At 39.6% G+C, this 16,720-nt stretch overlaps 3 protein-coding genes across 7 annotated transcripts in view; 1 reads left to right on the top strand and 2 right to left on the bottom strand.

Moving 5' to 3' along the window:
- Window positions 1-16,720, bottom strand: part of LOC129779844 (60S ribosomal protein L30) — a 269,784-nt gene that overhangs the window by 2,949 nt on the left and 250,115 nt on the right. The gene's annotated exons all lie outside the window — the stretch shown is intronic.
- Window positions 3,159-3,916, bottom strand: LOC129779846 (uncharacterized). Its single transcript, XM_055787588.1, has 3 exons — window positions 3,870-3,916; window positions 3,462-3,745; window positions 3,159-3,402 (listed from the first exon to the last, which is right to left on the bottom strand). The coding sequence occupies exons 2-3, from the start codon at window positions 3,592-3,594 to the stop codon at window positions 3,209-3,211; spliced, it is 327 nt and encodes a 108-aa protein (XP_055643563.1). The 5' UTR covers window positions 3,595-3,745; window positions 3,870-3,916; the 3' UTR covers window positions 3,159-3,208.
- Window positions 6,324-16,720, top strand: part of LOC129779840 (YTH domain-containing family protein) — a 41,947-nt gene continuing 31,550 nt past the window's right edge. For 3 of the 4 annotated variants that reach the window (XM_055787577.1, XM_055787580.1, XM_055787578.1), the window contains exons 1-2: window positions 6,324-7,162; window positions 7,289-7,313. In XM_055787577.1, the coding sequence (XP_055643552.1) occupies window positions 7,142-7,162; window positions 7,289-7,313 (46 nt within the window). In that variant the 5' untranslated portion in view covers window positions 6,324-7,141. The remainder of the gene's footprint in view (window positions 7,163-7,288; window positions 7,314-16,720) is intronic. The other variant, XM_055787579.1, reaches the window with a different exon arrangement.

Genomic DNA, 16,720 nt, shown 5'->3' with positions numbered 1-16,720 from the left:
GCCTAATACAGACTTCTAAACCAAGGTGTGTGGGGAAATCGGCATTGCAAATACATGCAAATCGGGAACATTTTTGTTCCGACTGAAATATGTTAGCCTAACACAGACTTCAAAACCAAGATGTCATCATACCAAACGTAAAAGGATTGTCATTTAATTTACTTGTAACGAAGAACATAATCTATTCCATGAATTGGCCTTACATGGCATTTTACTCACAAAGTAAATATATTGAATTCAATTGAATTCGGAATTTGTTTCATTCAATCAAAATTTGAATCAAACAAATGATTGCTAAGCTAAGCTAGTCCCACGTCAACCTTGCGGTTATATCATAGATATAACCCACCCTTTTTTATTAAGTTTCATCATTACTATTCGAATGCAAATAGTTTAATAAATTTAATATGAATAAAATATCGATGTCTCGAATTAATTTATTCATATAAATGTTCGCTTCTAGTAACATCTGGGTATATGGTTAACATGAAGTACACAAAAAAACAGCTCACGGCAAAATTACTTTCAAAAACTCATATTCCAACACTTCGAAAATAGCATCTGGTACCTTGGTAATAATACTCGATATAGCTGTTTCCGGGGTTCTAAAAAGGTACTGCAGGAATACGAAACTGACTCCAGTTGACAAAAATCCCAACGTCAATGCAAGCCGCTAGCCGGCAGGAATCACCTTCCGCATTTGTATATCCTGTTTTTTAATTACGGAAAAAATAATCGAAACTTTAAGATACCATTATAACGAAGTTCTTGTATACCTTATATAAGTTCTTATTTAACGAAGTTCTTTAATAACCATAACGGAACTGTGTTTGTTTTTTGGTCTATCCTCAATTATCATAGCTGCAGTGGCCAGAGCTACTGGTATATAGAGACGTCGGTTAATCGTTCGATTAATTCAAATAATCGAATATCTGAAATCATAATCGAGTAATTTTGTATCGAATAATTTAAAATCATAATATGAATACATCGAATAATTGTCACTGTAATCGCGATTAAAGAAAAAAACGAATCTTTAATGCATTTTTAGGTTAAAAACTAGGCTGTATTTTTTTTTTATCCGACCATGTAACATCGACAACCCGATAGACCACGTGACCAGAAAGGCAACGTTAAAAGTGATTATTACAACAAATAAATATTCGCTCGTTTAATCGAATATTGAAAGACAATTATCCGAATGAATCGAATATTGAAAAATGCCCCAATGGTTAATCGATAATCGAATAAATTAAATATTTAGACATCACTACGGGTATAGCGCCGTATGATGCTACTGTTGAAGCCATTTTCATTTATAAATATTTTCTTCTTAGAAAAATGACAGGACGGACACAAAAAAGTATCCGACTCAATAAACAGTGTACTATGTGATAATCGTGTTTGTCATTCATTCCAAATAGCTGTATTTCGCCAAATAGTTCTATGTCAAATTTTTGACAAAAACAAATAGGTTATAAAATATTTTTATCAAACATGAAATTTGTACTAAATTTTGACCTATTTTTTTCTGTCAAAAAGTGTCAAATTGAAACAGTGTACGACCACCTTAAGACGTCACAGCCTCACTGTTCCTTATGGCGGGTTTACATCAGGGAGATCTATAGCTATAGATGGATTTATTCACGTGAAAATAGGTGTAAACGGGTGAGAATAAATATGATACACTTATTCGAGGTATATATAACATGAATAAATTCAGCATATGTAAACGCTTGTGAATTTCTCACTGGTGAGAAATTACTAAAGTTGGATGCAGTTCTACTTCAGGTGAATAAATTCACCGAAGATATGAATATATTCATTATAAAAGTTCACGCTAGTGTAAACGGTTGATGCGATTTCTATAAATCTCATCATATTTCTTCACATGAATATATTACTAGTCTAAACCCACCCTTATGCACTAATCAGTCCAGACCAAGGCGCTTATATCAATGTATAACAGGTGAATCATCACTTCAATAAGAAGGGGATTACGGTTTGTGGAGCGGGGGTTGTTTGTTTTGTTATTGCTAGGATACGCCATTTTTGCATATTCACATGCGAGAGTAGTGGAAATGAGAATAAAATTCTACAAAATCATCCCTTCTTTTTCACATAAATTCGCAAAAGCCGAACATAGTAGACACCGTTCGAATAAGCGTCGTAGCAGTTTGTAAAGAGCCGCCGGCAGCTGTTTGTAAACAATACCGACAGCAATTCCAATATGGCTGAAAGTGCATTTCATATGATTGTTTCACCTGGTATATATAAAGGCTCCTTGATCCAGATCAAGATGCTAAACTATAGGTGTTTCGTTCTTGACACTTTCATGACAATACGTGAGACGAGTAGCGAGACGTAGCTTTCTGAATTATTTACTTTTTGTTTGGTTGTGTGGTTATGGTTTCATATCAACTCGCTGAGGAAAACAACTGAAGGAAGAAATGAACAAATATATATTCGTGAAAAATAGTGTACTATAGCTGCAATAAGGTATTTATATTATATATTATTCAATATTTTTGGGGGACCGTGATGATTTGATGATCTTGTGGGTGTGTGGGTATGCATAAGTCTAAGAAATCTGTTGTCCAACTCCTCCACAGATAATCGTTCATCTCGCGGTTCTCTATCATGCCAAAATTATATTGTGAATATTTTATTTACTTCAGATGCCGTATTATTGTGCAGTAAAAGGATATGGAAACAAGGTTCTCATAACGAAAAATAACCCGGACATTATTTACCACACTTTTCTCCGAGATGGAGATAAAAATCAAGGTATATGCTCACGTAATTTCCATAGCAGCAGCTACGATGACCGACATCAAATGTGCCATGAACTTAATTGTACGAGGAAATATAGGATGTTGAATTCCAAAGTTAAACCTTTTTTCTGCCTTATATGTATCAGCCATTCCATGTCGAACCGATATAGTGGTTCTCCGGATTTCGTGGAAAGTGATAGATTTGTTCTTTATTGTAAAATATTAGACCCGTCTTTTCTTGTTTTTTTTATTAGGGCTGTGTGGTATACGTTGCAAATCGTGAATATTGTCACCGGATTAAGGGCATTGTAGGGATGTAGAACGTTGAATTTTTGACTAGTCTGAAATCGATCCACCGCCGCAACAATAAGAAATTTCTCACGGTGCAATTTTTCGAAATGACTGGTATACTCATCGGCAGTGCGGAAATACTCTCAGCATACAAAGCAGCAGCGCAAAGAGGGGTCCAAATTGTGTTTCAGCATACGTTCCACCGCAGTCACATAACGAATTTCCGATAGAAGTCGATTCGCCACTACCATCTCTTTAATTTCCTTCAAAACTTTTTCGTTTTGTAAAATTGCATCCAGCATACGCAGGAATTTGTTTTGCTTTTCGGAAGTCAACTCTGAAAAATCAACAAATATAATCATTCTTGAGCGGAATAAATATATCAAACCGACCCACCAGCGTGATTGTTCTGTTCGTGCTGCTCCAGTAGGTTTCGCAACCGCTCCATGTTGAATTTAAAATGATTTGGTCGATTACCATTGGCATGCTGTTGGATTGGCTCATTACGTGTTATCAAATCGTGGTTCATCAGCACCCAGCCCAACTCGTCCTGTTTGACACGAGTGTTGCGGCGCAGTTTTATCTCTTCGAAAAGTTTCTCGCGTAGTTTCCGTTTGATGATGCCTCCGTCCTTGATCAGATTGTGCCGATAAATTCGTACCACGTACGATTCTTTTTCCCTCTTGATAAAACAAAAAAAAAAATAACACTTTTTTTTAAATGCTCAATTAAACCACGTACGAATAAAACGCTTCTTGCTTGGAAAGAAAAGCATTGATTGTGCGGCTAGAAGGTAAAACATACTCAAAACATCCTTCTGCACTGTTTTTAATTCGACCGCTGATTGTAGATATCTGAAAAAGTAGAAGCAATTATGAGAAATTGTTATACGAAAAAATCCAGAAAATTACCTGCCTACAGTAAAGCGCGAGCAGCTATTTCGCCAACGAATGCATTTGTCACCAAAAGATATGATTTGTTATGTAAACAAATTTGTTTTTTCACGAGCAATGGCCGAACAGCAATTTTGACATTGCGGTCCACCTATAGTATAACGCCTTGATCCAGATTACCTTATCATAAGCAAGATGGTGGAGTTGACAGGTGGCTCGTAACTTACACCAAGGCACATAGAAGTATATCATAAGGTGGGCTAACTTGCTACAAACACTCTCAGCCATCTTGGAAGTCTACTGTGTTTTGTTTGTAAACACTACTTTTGATTTCGTCGAAGGTGTTTGAAGCAGTATAATAAATAAACAGTTGTCGTTTAAAATAGTAACCTCAATGCATATGCTTCCGCCAGCTGGCTCAGCTAATGTGATATGATTTATTCATGGAATGCTGTGATCGTGGTACCGCCACTGGCGCATAATTTGCAGCTTTATTTTTTGTGCTGCTTCATAACTGTAATCAACCGTGCCGGCGAAACTCTAGTCAATGCTTAGTGTTGCTTGGATACGATCTATGTAAATAAATTCAAACATACGGGATACGTCCGAACGGCAATTCTGACATTACGTTTTACCTTCCACTTCACTTTCTTTGATCATAAGCGTACCCCAATGTCCTGGAAAAAAGATAATGAAGATGGTCGAGTTTCGAGCGACATAGCATGCGCTGCCATAACTATTTAGCCAATAGTGTCGTCAGTCGTTGTGTTTATCTTTGATTGCCCACCGCATCCATGTAAAAATGCTATTTCCAGGTAGTAATTAATCAATTAAAAACGTACATTTTTGTAGAGCTCCCGCTGAATATGAGGATAATGTGATAGCGTGGAGGATTTGTGAAATCATGTCGAAAAAGACGGATAAAACTTATATTTCCATGTGCCATTTTCACTCCCCCACGTTCATGGAAACAAACAAAGTTTCATTATTTTACCGTTATGAAGTGTCGGTGTGTATGTTGTGAGATAATAATCGCCAATTAATCAAAATTTCACCGGAAATGTTACTGCTTTCGAGAACTAAGCATACGACTGCTCTCTGGACCTTTTTACCACATCAAAAACAACCAGTTAGTACTTTGAACATTGTTTTGTATCTTCCATATACATTCCATATTGAATGCAAATACACTGAAGTCGCTTTTTACGCGATTTTTTTATACGCGGCTTTTTCACGCGGTTTTTGGACTTTACGCGGTTTATTTTTACGCGGATTTCGGAATTCACGCGGTTTTTTTTAAACGGATTTCGAAATTTATACGGTTTTTTGAACGTGGCTCGCACTAACCGCGTAAAAATTCAATATGCTAATTGATGTGAAATTTCACGAAATGAGTCTGTATTGTATCACTGATTAGTAGCTGAGAATTAAAAGAAGATACAGATAGAATGATTATAGCATGCAAAAAAAATGAGGTAATCAGTTGTTAGAGTATGAGTTGCATTTTAAACCACTAATTCACTGTTTGTTAGATTTTTACACGGATTTTGAAAATCACCCAGTTTATTTTTACGCGGATTTTGGAATTTACGCGGTTTTTTTACGCGGATTTTGGAATTTACGCGGTTTTCTGTAACGCGGTTTTTGTTTACGCGGCACGTATCCCCGCTTAAAAAGCGACTCCTGTGTAATTACACGATATTTTGCTTACCAATACAGATATACTTCGCCTACTGCTCCACCTCTATATGTATCTCATTGAGCGTACCCTGTGGCGTTACAACCAAGGCGCTTGTATAAATGTATAACAGGTGAAGCAACATCATCACTTAATAAAGAAGGGTATTACGGTTTGTGGAGCGGGGGTTGTTTGTTTTGTTATTGCTAGGATACGCCATTTTTGCATTTTCACATGCGAGAGTAGTGGATGAACTGGATAAGAATGAAATTTTACAAAATCATCCCTTCTTTTTCACATAAATTCGCCAAAGCCGAACATAGCAGGCATCGTTCGAATAAGCGTCGTAGCAGTTTGTAGAGAGCCGCCGGCAGCATTCTGATGATTTTCCTGTTCTTCCAACCGGGTAGAGATTTTCACCAGAGCTGTTTGTAAATAATACCGACAGCAATTCCAATATGGCTGAAAGTACATTTCATATGATTGTTTCACCTGGTATATATAGTGGCGCCTTGGTTACAACTTTCGGGAGCTGTCATAAAATCGAACGCAGCCAGCTTTATCAGCCTTCAGAGTGCCTCTCTCGGACCTATTGCTATTTCTCTTCTACAACCGATGGATGAGTGCCCGGTAGAGCGAGTGGACAGCTACCATTTCGATGCTCTCCCCGGCTTTCATCTTGGCGAAACGCGACTTGCGGCAGCCATATTGTGAAACGTAACGACGTTTTGTGCTCATAGCCGGAATACAACCTTTTCCCTCATCCGTTGTTCGGTGCTCTCGTACTATTGCTCGCGTATACGTAGTTGAGTGGCAGAAAGAAGTCGATCGCGGTGTGAAAAAACTTGGAAAATTAGGACATTTTCGCTGTTTTTTCAGCTCCACTATTTTGGAACTGTTTGGACTATTGTGTGTGTTGCACAGTAATTGTAGCAGTTTGTGAAGTTCCTTCTCACTGAAGGCGAAATTTGGTGTAATTTTTACATGACGTGAAACAGCAGGGAAGCAGGAAGAAAAGCCCTCGGTATACAGAAGGCAGAAATTTTTGTTCCCCTCTGAAGCAGGTTTTGCGGTGGCGGACGCTCTCTTTGTCGAGTGGAAAGTTTTTCCTTTGTGGAATTTCGGTGAAAAATATAGCAAAAGCAGCAAGGAAAATATAGTTTCGCTGGCTAGGCAGGCTAGTCGCCTTTGGGGCTTTCAGCAGTGAAAAAGACTCGAATCGAGCGAATCTTGTGCATGAAGTGATCGGGAGGAAGAATAACGAGAGTGTCACAGCGGAAGTTTCCAACTGAGTCCAAGAGGAACAAACAAATAGAAGCGCTCCTTTCAAGGAAGACGCACAAAAGCTTGCTAGGATTTTGTGCCTCTGGTTTGTGTCGTGTTTTGCTAAAAAAAATTGACAGTGCTCACTGTTGCGCGAAGGGTTCGCCTCTTGTTGATTTTTGGGACAGATAGTTTTTTTTCACTGTTGACACCAAGAAGCCGGAAGAATACCGCATCCACCAATGTCAACCGTGTCAGAGCAGGTAACTCGGCAGATGCGGCTTGTAAGCTTGAAAAATAATATTCAGAACAAGCCGTGCAATCCACTTCCACTATTGGTAATGACTAATGTTAATGTTTGTCTCTTCACTCTTTCGCTTTCTTTACAGCGAATGAAAGGACAAGGAAATCACGGTAAGCTAAGCCATATTATCTATACTGACTACTTGGGGCGAATCGGGAGCGAGATGAATGTGGTATCCGCTGTTTCGCCTTCTAGAATGTTAGTTATTCCGTACTCATTTTGAGTTCAAATGTCCCCTCCGTTTCGTGTATGTGTCTCTTTATTCTATATCTTGTCGCGAGTACCGTTACGTAGGCTATCCTCTTTTCTCTTGCTTACCTTTTAGAAAGTTTTTGTTTTCATTTTTGTCAATTTATTTCAATGTTATTGCTATTTTATTGCTGTCCATTTTTGTTGTTATGACTGTTGTTGTTGTGTCTTTCGAAGTTATTATTCAATTAATATCATTCATTCATAGACGCCTTGTTTTGCCGACTTTTATATCCATCCATCCATTTCCGCAATAGGACGAAGAGTTCTAAATAAATGCGCGTGTTGCATTTCTCTCATAAAGTCACGCAGGCAAATGATCTGAAAACATCACTTGCAGTCCAGGGACGTCTCGAGCGATCATTAGCGCCGACGCTGCTGTCATGAATAGTGCCTTTTAAGTGGCGGCGTAAGTGGATTATTTCATTGATCGGAACAAATAAGTGACGACGCTTGGCAACATTTCCTTGTACACATATTTCGTTTCACAATTCCGGTTTTAACTTTTTTGGAAACGAGATGGCTGTAGCAGGGGCGAGACAGCGTTGTTACTTGGTTCAACTTCTCGCGAGGTCGTTCCGTCGCTGCGTAATTGGTCTTTGCATTTATTGTGTTGATGTGTCTGAAAAGCTTTTCGATAGAACATCAACAGGATGCTGGTAATCCTCGAAGCCGAATGACTGTGTGTCCAACTGTAAAGTGACCATTTGCCTTTCTAATCATTCACTTCTTCAGCTTCAGCTTCAAGTTTTAGAGGCGAATGAACTTTAAAGTTTAAAGCCTCTTAAAAACAAAGAAAGAAAGAAAGAAGCTAAGCATTCAAATCATTGGAGATTAAGGGCCCTATTCCAGAAAACGAGACGAGCAATTCGTCTCGCCTCGTCTCGGCTTCAGTCACTGTCGAGACGAGCAAAATATCCCATTCCAGTACACGAGTTTCATTGAAATGCTTTATTTGGTAGACTGGAGAGACTTCAGTCAGTTTTCTCGGTATAATCAGTGATGTCAGATGAGAAGACATGTTTTTGTTTTGAGAAAAACAACAAACAATTTCAAAATTGATCAATCGATAATCTTTCCTCAGTGCCAAAATATTAAAAAACATAACAAAACGGAATAAGTTTCATATATCTTTTGGTTTCTTTGATATTTTTCCTCGTGCATATGGTTTCATCACTCAGACGTTTTGTTAATATGGATTTATTGGGGGCAATATTTGTTCACCTAATCAACGATTTATCAAGAAAAGTTTTAAATTTATATATATGTATTTCCAATAAAGTAGTTGTTTTGAATTACTCATTTTCGTTCAATATGTGAAGACTCTTTTCGTGCCGTGTGTAACCCGCGACTGTCGAGTTCATTCAGGAATGGGGGAGTTTCTAGTGAACGGCTTAAGCGCCACTCCCGAAGGAGACCGTTCACCACTGTTTCGGTGCCCAGCTGAGACTCTGCCAAAGGGCAGGTTTTGACGTAGGACTACGTCTTTCATTTCTATACCGGGGTGTAAAACCAAAGTTTCGAGAACGAAAGCGTTACGCTGGAGACCGAGATTTTGAGCGTTAATAGCTCTTAAACAACTGAACGAAATGGTATGATAAACACTTCATTTGAAAGATAAAATGTCTACGCGTCATATACTTGTTACTTTTTCATCCAAAAACTTGTTTCAATAGTCTTAAAATTGCTTTCAAAACAGGCTATTGAAATCAAAAATCGGTATATAAGCGAGCGGCGCTCGTTAACCCACTCAGTTATGATTGAACAGCGATTGGAGCATGTTGTCGCTGTTGTTGTGAAGCTAATTTCGTTTATCATGAATGCGCTGATGAACGGTGTCACCAAGAGCCTGTTTGTGCACCTAAGGCCAAAAGGGAATCCATCAGGAGGAGAGTGATGCCACGGTTCCGCTTGAAACATCGGAGCAGCCGCCACACATACACACACACACATACACGCGTGGAATTCTCGTTGCTATCATCGTTGCTGAAAAATAATCTGCCAGTTCCCCTGGGAATTGAAAAATACATTCATGCGAAATAGTTTATTTTAATGTTTTCTATCCATATAACACTGCAACCAAATACATTTGGTTTTGTTATTTTTCAATCAATCGCAATTAACAGGAAAGCTTCTGAATATTTTTTTCCCCATCAGTGGAAATTTTCGTATCCAATATTGGATGCATAACATGAAAAACGGAAAATGTTTCACATCGCGAAAATCAAGTCATTTTCGAGCGATTATTTGCTTTCTACTCATATAATGCTTCGACCAAATACATTTCGTTTTGGATTTTTTCAATCAAGTGCGATCAACGTAAGACCACGTCTTTCGGCAATTTATTAGAGGTGCAATGAATCTTTAGGAATTCCCGCTCTACGCGCACTAGCAAACAATGTTTACTCAACAATTTCTCAAACTAGAAATGGGTGTTGTGAGAGAGGATTAGCGAACGCGAAAACGACAAACGGGAGAAAGATACGTTTGGAGGTTGAAGGAAATTGGCAGAAACTTCTTCATTCTATCATTCAAATAATGTGATTCATACCACATCGTTTTGCCAGAAAGAGATTATTAATGCTCAAAGGATGAATCGAGTCCTCCGAGGAAATTACCCAGCGCAAATTAAAGTCGACTATCGATTGCGGCATTCGTACACAAATAATTTTATAATGCAGTTTCACCAAAGTGATTTCTTCGGATATATTCACTACATCATGTCATGTATTTCATATTCTTCATAAGGAAATCCATATCCATGGCACCTATCGGTAACGAATTATTATCGAAACCACGATTTTCGCTAAATGCTCCTTTCAGTTCGGCCTGTAAAAAACTTTTCTGTACTCTAATCCATCAAATTTGGAGCCCTGAAAAGGGCCGTTGATTATATGCTAAGCTAATATAGCACGCTCTCCTCGGATACGATGGGCCAGCTGGATGTCCTTGGGCATGATGTGACGCGTTTTGCATGGATAGCACACAAATTGGTATCTTCGAATAAGCCTCCTGCAGCGTCATAACCGCGGAACTTTGGAAGCGCAAGTCGGTTTTGAAGTCCTGAGCAATTCCACGAACCAAATGCTGCAAAGGTAGCTTACGGATCAGCAATTCGGTCGACTTCCGATAGCGATGAATTTCACGCAAAGTTCCCGGTCGATAGCGATGTGGCTTCTCCACCTATCCTGCTACTGGTGCGCTTATCCGAGCTGACTTCGTGTGTCTTACCACCGAATGACTAACGAGCTGTCTGCGAAAGACTAACGAGCTCGAGTCCTCACGGTGCGAGAGTAGAGTAAGAAATGAACGAAAGCAAAGGAAGTGTCATTTTATAAACCATAAAAGTATAGAATCTAAATCCCACCCTTATTATATTCGTGAGTATACAGTAAGCTTATACAATAAAGAGGGTGGGGTTTACATTCGATTCTTTTATGTTTTATAAAATGACACTTCCCTTGCTTTCGTTCAATTCTTACTCTACTCTCGCACCGTGAGGACTCGTTTCATCGGGACTAAGCAGACAGCTCGTTAATCTTTCGGTGGTAAGGCACCACGAAAGCAGCTCGGATAAGCGCATCAGCCGCAGGAAGCGTGAAGAAGCCACATCGCTATCGACCGGGAACTTCGCATGAAATTCGTCGCTATCAGAAGTCGACCGAATTGCTGATCCGCAAGCTACCTTTGCAGCATTTGGTTCGTGGAATTGCTCAGGACTTCAAAACCGACTTGCGCTTCCAAAGTTCCGCGGTTATGACGCTGCAGGAGGCTTATTAGAAGATACCAATGTGTGTGCTATCCATGCAAAACGCGTCACATCATGCCCAAGGACATCCAGCTGGCCCATCGTATCCGAGGAGAGCGTGCTATATTAGCTTAGCATATAATCAACGGCCCTTTTCAGGGCTCCAAATTTGATGGATTAGAGTTCAGAAAAGTTTTTTACAGGCCGAACTGAAAGGAGCATTTAGCGAAAATCGTGGTGTCGATGATAATTCGATACCGATAGGTGCCATGGATATGGATTTCATAATGAAAAATATGAAATATATGACATGATGTAGTGAATATATCCCCATATCGAAGAAATCACTTTGATGAAACTGTTTATCGTTTGTCGTTTTTAATTGTTGGGAAAGGGCATTATTTCTGCTGACTAAATTCCAAGAAAAAATCCATTCCTTCTTTAAGCGTGATTCATTCTGCTTCGGATCAACGGAACAGTATGATAATCATTTCATACAAAAGATAAAATGTCCAAGAGTTATATGATTGCTATTTATTGAGTCGAAAAATTGTTTCAATAGCTTAATGATAGCTTCGAAAACAGGTTATTGAAATCATTCGTATCCGTATGTAGCGCGCCCACTTGGAAACCCATTAATCTTATTGGAATGTGAGATGGGGAAGCTCATACTTACGTCTATGCATTATGCTGTACACTACAGACTTTTTTTCTCCGTACTGATTAAGAAGCCGACCGAACTATCGGTCGACAAGTCAGTCTGCAGTCGGCGGGGGCTCTTAATTTCGTTTTTGCAGGTCGAACCGAAAAAATTTCAGTCGAGTTAACTCTTTTTTACAGTAATGCTTTTGAATCCGGACACTTTGCATTACATTCAATATCATACCACAGCCATAACATTTTTTTCATGTTGAATTTATGCGATTATTAGTTGCTAATATAGTTACTGATAGTTTCTTGATAGTTACTTATCAATCGCATTAATTCAACATGCAGAAAATGTTGTGGCTGCGGTATGGTATTAAATGTAACGTAAAGTGTCCGGATTCAAATACATTACTGTATACTTACTTCGATGTTATTCGTTTCTCTCTCAGGGTAAGCAACGAATATAATAAGGGTGGGGTTTAGATTCTATACATTTATGGTTTATAAAATGACGCTTCCTTTGCTTTCGTTCATTTCTTACTCTACTCTCGCACCGTGACGACTCGTTTGTTTGGGACCAAGTAGATAGATAGTTAGTCTTTCAGTGGTAAGGCACACGAAAGCAGCTCGGATAAGCGCACCAGCCGCAGGATAGGTGAAGAAGCCACATCGCTATCGACCGGGAACTTTGCGTGAAATTCATCGCTATCGGAAGTCGACCGAATTGCTGATCCGCAAGCTACCTTTGCAGCTTTTGGATCGTGGAATTGCTCAGGACTTCAAAACCGACTTGCGCTTCCAAAGTTCCGCGGTTATGACGCTGCAGGAGGCTTATTCGAAGATACAAATTTGTGTGCTATCCACGCAAAACGCGTCACATCATGCCCAAGGACATTCAGCTGGCCCATCGAATCCAAGGAGAGGGTGCTATATTAGCTTAGCATATAATCATCGGCCCTTTTCAGGGCTCCAAATTTGATGGATTAGAGTTTAGAAAAGTTTTTTGCAGGCCAAACTGAAACGAGAATTTTCGTTTGGATGCCATACAGCATCGAGAAAATTCCGGAAAGATCTAATCGTTGCTGAAAAATAATCTGCCAGTTCCCTGGGAATTGAAGAATACATCCATGCGAAAGAGTTTATTTTAATGTTTTCTAATTATATGGCGAACACAGCGACCAAATACATTTGATTTCGTAATTTTTCAATCAAGTGTAATTAGCTGGAAAGCTTCTGAAGATTATTCTTTCCCATCAGTAGGATATTTTCGTATCCAATATTGGATGCATAACATGAAAAACGGAAAATGTTTCGTATCGCGAAAATTATATAATTTTCAATCGATTATTGCTCAGTCGCCGAAATTTTCATACTCAGAGAGTTCATTCTCCTCTAGTTTGCCTTCCAAATTGCCATCGTAAACCACACCTTCTCTCGATTCAATCACGCACGAAAAGCATACTGAAATGATATTCTGGTGGTGAAACCGATTCATTTTTCGTGAGGCATCGTGCACAAATTACGTAACGCGATAAGGGGGGAGGGGGTAGATGTTGCGTTACTTTCTGCTTATTAGAGATAGGAAATTGCGTTACGAAAGGGGGGGGGAGAGGCGGTTCAAAATTCGGATTTTTAGCGTTACGTAATTTGTGCACGACGCCTGAGGACATCGACAAGACAACATCGTTACTGAACGAGCTGAACGGCGAGGGATCGAGGGATTCATTACCTGGCCTGACCTGACCTGAAATGCAATCAGTTTGTTTTAACTGTGAGGGAGCGCAGAAAAGCCGATGCTGATACTCTCGTGACCAAGAGAGTATCAGCATCGAAATACGGTTCCTCGGGAAGACATAGAAGCAGCCGCCACACACACACATACACGCGCGCAACTCTTTTCGTTTGCTGGTTATCGAGAGGAAACCTAGAAAGAAATGATCGTTGCTGAAAAATAATCTGCCAGTTCCCCTTGGAATTGAGAATTACATTCAAGCGAGTTTATTTTAATGTTTTCTATCCATATAATACTGCTACCACATACATTTGGTTTTGTGATTTGTCAATCAAGTGCAGTTAGCAGGAAAGCTTCTGAAGATTATTCTTCAGAACAAGGTTTTTTGTATCCAATATTGGATGCATAAAACCTTGAGTCTCCAACGTAACACTCTCGTTTTTGAAGTCACCCAAATATTTATTTATTCATTCATTCAGGATGGATTTAGATTCAACTTCAAACAAATGATCTCTAAATCAACGATAGTCCTACGTCGCCCTTGCGGTTATACCATAGATATAACCCACTTCCTGTTTTTTCTTTGAACCCCCAAACAAGAGAAGTTTCAAGTTCGACCGTCCCAGGCACGTTGGGAAACGAACTGATTGCTGTGGTAATTGTTGCTCGCAACAATCGACCTCAGACTGATAAATTAGATCTCAATCTGCCTGCGTTATCATCACAGGCAGTAACTCAAACAATCCACGTTTTCCCTTCAAGCTTGGGAAACCAGAACCAACCAAAAATCAACAAAGAATAACCAACGGGGAAAGCAAGGCTGGCTAATTGGGATCTCGTCACAAAACCAGTTGTAGAACTCTATTGTCTCCGAAACTGACAAAAAAGTAGCTAAAGGAGACTTCTAACTAAAAAAAAAAAGAGAAACATAATATGGTCTCTATAGGTTCAACAGTGCTCCCGTGGCCGAGTGGTTAGCGTCTCACATTATCATGCCGGGTGTTCGGGTTCGATTCCCGTTCTGACCGGGGGATTTTTCGTCAGAGATTTCTAGAGTGTGCCCCTCCGGAATACATTCAAGGCGTGTTATTTGGCTTAAGAAATCTCAACTTAGTATTAATAAATGACGCTAGTTAATGCATACGTTGAGACGGCAAAAGTTCCACAGGGAACGTTAACGCCATTTAAGAAGGTTCAACATAAATATTCAATAATTATTTATTAAAAACTATTTACATTCTTCTTTATTCTTTCATTTTCCCCTCTATCTCTGTCCTTTAATCTTTGAATCTCTAACCAAAAACTCCACTACACTATCCCTTCCTTATTCGGCTCTTCAAAACTATCTAAACTTCACTACTAAAAATCTTCATTCATCATTACTAAACTTTCCAGGTACTTCTCCACCACTTTAAATTAATCGTGCTTTGTCCGGTGCTCCATCTTCATCTTCTCACTTTCATTCCTTTAGGTTATAATATGATCGGTGGGTGTGGTATATATTTGCGTGTGTGCTATTCATTCAATATTTTTAATCACAACCAGCGGAATAAATGCATCACTGGGACCTAGGGATTTTGGGTATCTTACTTCAATCAAATCAACACACGTACGTGGAAAAATCTCATTTTTCTCTATATGATCATATTTCATAATTGAGATTCGAACCGGCTACCCTTATAATGGTGTAGAGGCGATCTGGCGTAGTGGTAACATCCATGCCTCTCACGCTAAAGGTCACGAGTTCAATTCTCACTCCCGACATTCTTCCAAAAATGGAAGTAAAAGTGACGAACCAGCCTAATGAGTTGAAAATCACTATAATGCAGATAAAAAAAAAAAAAATACCCTTATAATGGCAGACCGGACGATCAACTTGCTCGGCTACGATCGCTACTTCTATGCTTTCGCGACCGTACCGGCTTAAATATCGTCTAGCGCAAGGAATATATATTTTTGGTTTGTTACTCACGACCTTTTTGAGTTCGCTGTCCAATCTTACATTGATGCTACGTATACTGCTTAGGATAGCGGGGCTTCCTCCCGCTTGTCGATGCTGCTGTTGCTGAGATTAGCGGGGTTTCTTCCCGCTTGACGTGGATGTTGCTGCTGCACGGATTAGCGGAACTCCTCCACTTTCGTCGGTTGTCGTCGCTTTTGCTGCTTCCTGCCAGCGCTTCGCGCTCTTCAGCTCGTGGTTTGCTGGTACCTTCTCGCTGCACCGTGGGGTCTGGAACGGCTCTAGCTGCTGAACGGTGTGTCGGAATCGCAACTGTCAAACGGAAAATATATGTTTCCACCCACGTGGAATTTCAGCACACATGGCACCCATGGATATAACAAGCACAGATTACCTGGGATTTTACCACGCTTCGCACGTGGTAAATTTGGGCACAAAGCACTTGCTCTTTTGCAGAGTTTTAAACCTAAAACAGGAACAGCTCTTTCACTCCCCCTTTGGGTGAGGATGCAGCTTAACGTTTCCACAAAAGACATGCTCCAAAACAAAGAAGAAAATACTGAATGCCGCGTCGCTAGAATGAAATGATTTCTGTCATCCCAGTTCTATCGACGTCTAAGCACTCAGTGGAACCCTACAAATGCCTCTTGTGGAAAGTTGCCCAAAAGAAGCAGTTCCGAAGCCTTGCAGAATCAAGGGACCGGCATATCTGAATTTGTGTACCATGCTACACGTGTTAATATATTCAAAACAGTCATCTAACATCCCTGGATATGAGTTCAATGTTTACATTTGGTTGTGTTGTTTGAAAGAGGCCCATTCGAAAATCTTGCAATTACTGAATTGAATTTGATGGTTGCAGTTGAAAACATACATTGCTTAGCCGTGAAACCATTTTTGAAGATAAAGGCGGAGCAGAAGAATACCGATGCTTTCAATCAACAAGGTGAACAAATACATCAAACAAACTAGACGATTCGACTGATTCATTGACGAGCGCGGCCAAACGGTCGTCAAACCAGACGAGCTACTCGTCTATTTTTAGTCGAGCTCGGCTTCTGGAATATGAAAACAAACGAGACGAGCGCTCGTTTGCTCGTCTCGTTTTCTGGAATAGGGCCCTAAGTCAAGTCGTTTTTCTAAACATCTATTTCTCCTCTCATATAATTCTGTTCATTAT

The sequence above is a fragment of the Toxorhynchites rutilus genome, chromosome 3 (genome assembly GCF_029784135.1).
Source record: "Toxorhynchites rutilus septentrionalis strain SRP chromosome 3, ASM2978413v1, whole genome shotgun sequence".
Classification (NCBI taxonomy): Eukaryota; Metazoa; Arthropoda; class Insecta; order Diptera; family Culicidae; genus Toxorhynchites; species Toxorhynchites rutilus.
This window is presented reverse-complemented; position numbering and strand designations above follow the sequence as displayed.